Genomic DNA, 7,996 nt, shown 5'->3' on the forward strand with positions numbered 1-7,996 from the left:
CACCCCATCCTCCTCATCATCCCCCTCTTCTCCCCTCCCTCCTCATCCATCCACTTTCCCCTATGAGTTCATGTGTATAGAAGTAACACACATAGGCTGAGTAAGAGTAAGCGCTGTCGTCTATAATTACCGTATTAAGTCTTACCACCGATCTCTTACTCTGAGTTACTAATATACTTGATGAGAGCATTGCACTTAATTGTGTAACACGTCCTAAAATGGTGGTGCCAAATCCACCCACCATGTCATGACAAAACACATTCATATCATCTCGCTGAACGAGCATGTTCTCCACATATAACATGATATAATCCTGATATTGTACATGACTAGAGAGCAGTAGTTTGTTTACTCTTATAGCTAATATTGTTTACCAGAAACAATGGTGCAGAGTGAAGTGACAGTGTTGTCATGCCTTTGCAAGGTGTGAAGATACCAAATAATGCGTGAAAACAGAACTGTATGCTTGTGGTTAAGAGAAGGGAAGAGTTTTAATGTATGTCTAAAACATATTGCTGTACAAGCAGAGAACTGTCAAACACTCTTCTTTCTCACTTCTAACTTCCTGTGTATTTCCTTCCCTCCCTTCCAACTAAGACACATTAAATAGCTGACTGTTAACTGAAAGTGGCTTCTAACTGATCTATATTTTGTTTTGGCTGTAGTTTTCGGTATTAATGTTATATGGTATAAATGTTGACGCATTGCTAAGTTTATTTCTTCCCCTTTCTCAACAAGTCTATCCTTCTTTAGAGTTTAATTCTAAAACTGTAAGCTACGCAACATTAAACCACATTTTCCTTTTGTGCACAATTGTCACGATCCTCTTCGTCAGAAGATATGTTGAAATCGGTGTCGGAAAAAGTGGACCAATATGCAGCGGATTGCGTGCTCATCATAATTTATTATAATGTGAACACCACGAACAAAAACAATGACCGACAGGAACAGTATAGCAGGCTACACACGTATAGCAGTGCTAAAACAACTACCCACAAACAACAAGACCAAACACACCTTAATATATAGGACTCCCAATCAAAGGCAACTAGAAAACACCTGCCTTCAATTGAGAGTCCATACCCCAATTAACTAACATAGAAACAGAACAGATAGAAAACCCATAGAAACACAAACATAGAAAAGAAACCCAAAACCCCGGAATACATAAACTAACTACCCTCTGCCACATCCTGACCAAACTACAATAACAAATAATCCTCTATACTGGTCAGGACGTGACAACAATTCCATTAATGAAACTTCTCAAAATGCGTTTTATTTCCATGAAAGAGAGTAGAGAGTCTTGTACTTCTTCCAGTTTTCTGAGAGAATGTACAGTACCAGTCAAATGTTTGGACACACCTACTCATTCCATGGTTTTTCTTTATTTTGAGTATTTCTCCATTGTAAAATAACAGTGAAGACATCAAAACTATAAAATAACACATATGTAATGATGTAGTAACCAAAAGAGTGTTAAACAAATCAAAATGTGTTTTATATTGGCCAGAGTTTCTCTCAACCAGCTTCATGAGGTAGTCACCTGGAATGCATTTCAATGAACAGGTGTGCCTTGATAAAAGTTAATTTGTGGAATTTCTTTCCTTCTTAATACATTTGAGCCAATCAGTTGTGTGTGACAAGGTAGGGGTGCTATACAGAAGATAACCTTAAGATAAAGCAGCCAACAAGTGCTCAGCATATGTGGGTACTCATTCAAGACTGTTGGAAAGCATTCCAGGTGAAGCTGTTTGAGAGAATGCCAAGAGTGTCCAAAGATGTCATCAAGGCAAAGGGTGGCTACTTTGAAGAATCTCAAATATAAAATATATTTTGATTTGTTTAACACCTTTTTGGTTACTTCATGATTCCATATGTGTTATTTCATAGTTTTGATGTCTTCACTATTATTCTACTTTGTAGAAAACCCTTGAATGAATAGGTGTATCCAAACGTTTGACTGGTACTGTATCTGTAGTTTAAATGTATCTCAGGACATCCTGTTGAAGACGTCGTGTTGGTGTACTTCAACACCTTGTAGAATGTGTGAGAGATGGTACCACAAGGCAGGCTAAATACAACAGTGTGAGGGTGATAGATGCTTCGGGTATGTGTTACCTTGGTATCAGTTCAGTCTGTGATGTTAATTCTTCTAATGATGATAATGATGTTACCATGGCATCAGTCCAGTCCTGGAGGTCAATTCTTCTAATGATGTTACTTACCATGGTATCCATCAGTCTGTGCTGTCAACTGTAATGAAGACAGGAACAGACTTACTGGCTCAGGGGCTCATTTAGAAGGGAGCAACATTAATGAAAATTCAGATAGAAATGTGTACAACAGAAATGACTGTCAGATAGAATAATGAATTGTAAGCTCTATATATTACATTTCCATCTGCAACATTTAAAACAGCACTAGTGTGAATCAGGGTTTCCGTTAAGGAAATGTGGCCCTGGACAACAGATTTTAATTTAGCCTACTGGCCATTTGAGAAATTTGCCGGACCCATATGCATATCCCATTAGGGCGTCCACCCGCGGTGCTCAGAATGACAGAAATCACATTTAGATTATGGTAATGCATCTTAACAGAACATGCAACTCCTGTAAGGAAGCAGACCGTTTTCAAACCTTTGCCAAAATGCAATTTGCGGGAAAACACCATTCTAAAAAGTGCATCTGATAACGCGCTTCCATATGCGACGGAGATGAAAATCTCTGTTCGAAATTTAGGAAGAGGGGGAATCTAAAGATGACACAACGAGAATGGATTGCTAATATGACTAGGACTGTGCATTTGGCTTCTGGAAAACGAAAGAAAGTTGATATGAAAAAACAATAGAACAGGAGAGAAGTGGCATAGCTGTGGGTCCAATAGGGAAGTTAATGGAAATACATTTTCCCCAATTATATAATCACTCCTATCATTCTTCTTATTTATGTCAGTGTGTGTGCAAGTAGAAAATACATGTTGATTCACCCTAGGTCTACTTCTAGAGAAATGCCAATGCCGTCCTCCTCTCTTTCATCTTGATGAAACAAACGGTCTGCTACGGGTGGCAACAATGTCATACTCTGTTTGACCAGACAGCATCAATCTGGTGGGCTACACACACAGAGACAGAGGGGTGCTGTTTTGCTCGCTCGGATGCTTTATCAGGTGAGAAGCATTCAGCCTCTTACGAATTGAAAGAAAATTATGAAGCAGAGTTTTTTTCTTGGTCAATTCTTTGGGCAAGTCTGGCTTCCCTTGGCATGCATGAATACAAATGTTGAGACAAGAAGGGGAGGAGTGTGTGGCGAAGACATAGGAGTCTCTCTCCAGAAGGGCTTAGCTGTCTCCCAATTCTTGCACATTCATTGTTTAATTGTGTGTATTGTTTACCCTTTTATTTTATATCAATTCTCCATTACATATGTCACCAGTAGTAAGTGTACCATTAATCATTTGGTGACATACAGTACCTTTCTGTTAATGCATGTATTAATTAGTAATTTACTGTTCTCATTCTCAGAGTGGAAACGTTGTTTGCAGAGGTCACAACCTGCTATATATGTGAGAAACAAGTTTTGGTTTATTTCATAACTATCATTTACAATATTTGTCAATTTGTTTCATATCTTTTGTTTGGAGTGATCCATGTAACCCATGTGAGTAATGAGTGTCTGTTTTTTTAATCATTTTAATTCATGACAATGATTGAGAAACCAAAACATTATTGAAATGAAACTTTTCTATGAACATGTGCATATGAAAATCATAAATGGTACAAGGATAAATTGTAAGCGTCCCCAAACGTAAAACTCGTGTTGCCTATGCAGTCTATAGAATAATTGCCTCCACATTTACGTGGTCATATTTTGCCTATAGGCTACTTTGAAGCAAGGGAAGAAATGCCTCATAACATGAAATATTCAGGTTTCAAACAATTACGTATGTTTTCAAAATGCATACTGCCTAATTTAGTCAGCTAACTGAAACCCTGGTCTGAATATGCCCCTAGTCTTATTACTAGTTGTAGTCTCAGTACTGTAAGCTATGTATGCATTCTATTCACAATAGTACCACCTAGTGGCCATTCTTGGAATTTCAACCTTAAATAGTTACAATTTCAAATCTAGAAAAAAAATGCCACTACATAAAGTATTACTTGAAACTTTTATTTTCAGCATTTTGAAGACTACTTCACAGATCTCATTAAGTCACACCCAAAAACTGACGTTTTTTTCAAAATGTGTTGATTTCATGGGTGAGTGGGGAGTTGAAAACAGTAGTGACAGCATCAAGCCCAAAACAACCTTTATAGAACCAGTTGTGAATTTGAGCTCAACATCAACTTTTCATTCCAGTTGCAAAAGCATTTCTTTCAATCACATTGTATCACTAATGTCGAGAGAGAGAGAGATTCTATTTTAGTTTTTAAAAAAAATCGATTTTACTTTACGCTGTAAAAGTAACAGAAGTGAATGGAGAAGCTGACTGCCACTGGGTATAATTGTTCCCTTTCTGTGAGATAAAAAGTGTAGTAAGTAACTTTGATGGCGAATTTAAAAATGGCTACTAAAGATGGCTGAGTCATTGTGAATCGGAGGATGAATCTTTGACGTCTGTGCTCTCTGTGGCCTCGCTAACTTCACTGAGGTCTTTGTTCTCTCCTCCGCTGTCCCCCTCTCCCTCTTTCTCCTGGTCACCAGGTGTGGTCGTAGCGGTAGGTGTCTCCTGACCCAGTGCCTTCATTCCTGACTTCCTCAACTGTGGGACCCATAGACAGAAACAACAGACAAAACGGTCAAAACTCAGTTGACAAAATGGAAAGGTTGACCTTAACCCTCAGGTAAAGAGAGTGTCTTATGACTGCGTTACGATTCTCTGCCCTTCATCCAGAAGTGTGCACTTGTTCACTCCAGTTCATGCATTTAATAGCAAGCACGGCGGGAGGGAGTTTGCACCATACTGCCCACACCAGTCTATTACTTTTAAATCCATGAGTGAGAATAGAATGTAGGACGCACCCTTTGGGAAAAGCGTAAAGAATCGGATCAAAGCGACTGTATGCAAAACACTGGGCGAGTCGAAGGTGGCTGGATCACGCCCATAAAAGCCATGCTGCTGGATAAAGGGAAAGAGTTTAAAAAAAAAATATTCACCTCATCAGCCATGTGGGCTAGGTCTCTCTTCATGGCATAGGCATCCTCCCCATCTGCATAGTACTTGGGCTCTATTTCGCTAATCCTATGAAAGAGAAAGGAAATGATCAGTGAGTGAGAATAGGACCAACAACATTATACATGTACATTGTATCACCGCAAACAATACCTCGTTAAATAAGGGCAAAAATAAATAAATTTGGGAATATGACCCACAGTTCCTGAATAAACATCTATATTCACATATGCATTTGCTTTAAGAGGGTTTGTTTTCACAAGGATAGTAGGAGATCTTACTGGAATTTCAGTGTGTTTGAGTACAGGTGCAAGGCCGCTCGGTTACTGCAGTAGGAGAAAATGAGATGGATGCAATTCAAGTTATTTGTGAACAAACAAATACCATTCAATATACCATTTAAGAATGATCTGAAATGAACAATGTCTCTCTGTATTTAAATTATCTTCTGGCTACACTTCTAGAGAACAGAAGGGTGATAGGTATTCAGCATTCCATTACAACAACTAATGTGGAAATTCTCATCTAAGAGTCATATAAAAATGACTCGAAATAGAACCATCTCATTGAAGTTCAACACAGACACCCAGCACACTGCACTACCTTTTCCGGACATGAAGTGAGACATATTTGGCGTTGAAGTTTTCAATCATAGCTCGACTGGCTTGGTCCATCAGCTTCTGAGCTAGTCCCAAACGTCTGTGAGAGCGCTTGACAGCCTGAGCGACAGAGACAATCCAAACAGGTGTTAATAATCCTTCCTGTTACTCAACCGCAACTAAACAACCGGACAAGTGCTGCAGATGATAGAGCGCGCGCCCCCCCCCTCTTCTGCCTCTCCCATATTGATTCAATTAAGTACTACAATGAACAATACAGAACCAAGACTCACCAGGGATGTGATGTGACCATGGGGGACATCATCTGGATCCTCCTCCCTGCATACCACAGAAAGAGTGAGGGCTTGATAGAGACCGACAAACAATGGCATGAGATCTGTAGTTCAGGTATACTCACATCTTGGCTAAAACATATCCCACTATTTTGCCATTCTCATCCTCTGCGATGTAGGAGAGCTGAAAGATGAACAAAGAGGTGGTGATATTAGCGATAGATACACTGAGTTACACAGACATCTAGTAACAACTAGGCCTAAATCGAACAAAGACTTGTGTCAAGTGGTGACAGATGTCTGCTGAAGAGGAAGCCATGTTAACCTGCGGCCAGGACAGTCCGTGGTAGAAGTAGTATTTCATCTGGTAGTTCTCTGGGAGACACAGCAGGTTGCAGTGCTGCATGTTCATAAGGTCCTCCGGCTGAGGAAAAAGAACAAGGAATGGCACGTCAATGGTATGGATACTGACTGAACAATTACATTAACGTTAGTTAGCTAGTACACTTCAGAAAAGGGACACGAAGAGATGTCATGTCTGGAATGGGGACACTGAGTCAGTCAAAATAGCACTATTGACTATAGTAAGCTAACGTTAACTACACTTCAAGTGGCACTTCTCTTGTTTACTTTGTTGCTAGTTACCATATAAGCAATGTATTTAAATAGTCGCTAGCTAAATAGGCTAGTAGGCTCACAGTTTGACTTGACAAGCAAACGTGGAGCTATCAGAAACCCTTGGATTGTTATTATTAGCGATGGGTGGCTATCTAGCTAAGATGGTAAACTAGCACAGTGTTGCATGGTCGACAGTGCTTCTCACTTACCCTTGCGTTGCGAATATTCATGTTTTCTTCGACCGTCACACGTTCAGATGATGAAAAATATAAATAATGGAAGCAAAGTGTTCAAGCTATTAACTCCTAACGTTGTCTTAGATTCTGTTTCAGGAGTGTTAGTCAGCTAGTTAAGCCGAAGAGGAGGCATGCGCTTAACCGGAAGTGGATGAAAGGTAAGTCCCGCCTCTAGGGTCATGGCCAGAAGGAATCCAGCTTCATCTTCGATGGGGTTTATCGGCGGTTGGCATCTAACATTATGGTGCATTATCGCCACCTACTGTACTGGAGTGTGAGCCAGATACAAGGAGAAACTACATCCTACCTGCCAGCTCATTTTTACGCTTAAAAATAAAATATTTGGGACAATATCTAATGACGTTCTACTCAATATACTCTTTAAACTAATTCCCTGTATGCCCTTCTCCCTCATATCAGTTCTCAGCCTCTCTCTTTCCCTATGATACTGCCCACACTGTAGCAATACATGCTCCACGGTCTCTGTTTCCTGGCAATAATCTCACTTTTCTGTTGGATGCTTTCCTATCACATTTAAGCACTTATTTAACCGGCTGTGTCCCACCCTTAATCTTGTGAAAATAGCCTCCCCTCTTCTGTCCCTTCCTGCCGTTCTCCCCTCCCCGACTTGCCTCTGTACTTTAAATAAATTAGTATTAATATTTCTATTCCACTGCTCCTGCCACCTCTGCACCATCACTGTCCATATCAGGCTTTTTGCCTCTGCATTGCTCATTGAAACTACAACATACCCACTACTAAGTGCTTGTTTAGCCAGTACATCAACTGCCTCATTCCCCTCCACCCCCACATGGCTGTGTCCCAAGTAAATCTTATCTATATACCCATCAGTTTAATCCTGCCATGGGTTTGTAGCACCTCACATAGCAGGTCTTGTTTGCTACGTGAGCTAAAGGACTGGAGACTCATCAACACTGCACATGAATCAGAGCAAATAACTACTCTTTCTGGCTTGACTTCCTCTACCCACTGCAAGGCCAACAGTATGGCCATCAGCTCTGCCGTATATGCAGCCAGATGATCTGTAATACGTTTCCTGACTTCCTCCACCCACTGC

The 7,996-nt window shown here is 40.2% G+C and overlaps 1 protein-coding gene across 2 annotated transcripts; it reads right to left on the minus strand.

The window, feature by feature from the left end:
* Positions 1 to 4,153: 4,153 nt before the first annotated feature.
* On the minus strand, positions 4,154 to 7,112 carry LOC106567016 (N-alpha-acetyltransferase 10). Of its 2 annotated transcripts, none has more exons than XM_014135789.2 (8): positions 6,892 to 7,112; positions 6,390 to 6,488; positions 6,190 to 6,248; positions 6,065 to 6,110; positions 5,776 to 5,891; positions 5,454 to 5,498; positions 5,157 to 5,241; positions 4,154 to 4,770 (listed from the first exon to the last, which is right to left on the minus strand). In XM_014135789.2, exons 1-8 carry the CDS (start codon positions 6,910 to 6,912, stop codon positions 4,585 to 4,587), a joined length of 657 nt encoding a protein of 218 aa, XP_013991264.1. In that variant the 5' UTR covers positions 6,913 to 7,112; the 3' UTR covers positions 4,154 to 4,584. The 2 variants fall into 2 exon arrangements, with proteins under 2 accessions (XP_013991264.1, XP_013991263.1); XM_014135788.2 differs by having other exon boundaries at positions 5,454 to 5,501.
* Positions 7,113 to 7,996: the final 884 nt, after the last annotated feature.

Source organism: Salmo salar, chromosome ssa13 (genome assembly GCF_905237065.1).
Source record: "Salmo salar chromosome ssa13, Ssal_v3.1, whole genome shotgun sequence".
In the NCBI taxonomy this organism is placed as follows: Eukaryota; Metazoa; Chordata; class Actinopteri; order Salmoniformes; family Salmonidae; genus Salmo; species Salmo salar.

What these genes read in the sequence shown, in the direction of transcription:
- LOC106567016 (XM_014135788.2), bottom strand. Translation starts at nt 6,912, where the DNA reads ATGAATATTCGCAACGCAAGG. An exon ending in TGAATATTCGCAACGCAAGG is followed by an intron (nt 6,489 to 6,891) that starts GTAAGTGAGAAG and finishes CTTTTTCCTCAG; the next exon opens with CCGGAGGACCTTATGAACAT. An exon ending in TCACTTCATGTCCGGAAAAG is followed by an intron (nt 5,502 to 5,775) that starts GTAGTGCAGTGT and finishes TTTCTCCTACTG; the next exon opens with CAGTAACCGAGCGGCCTTGC.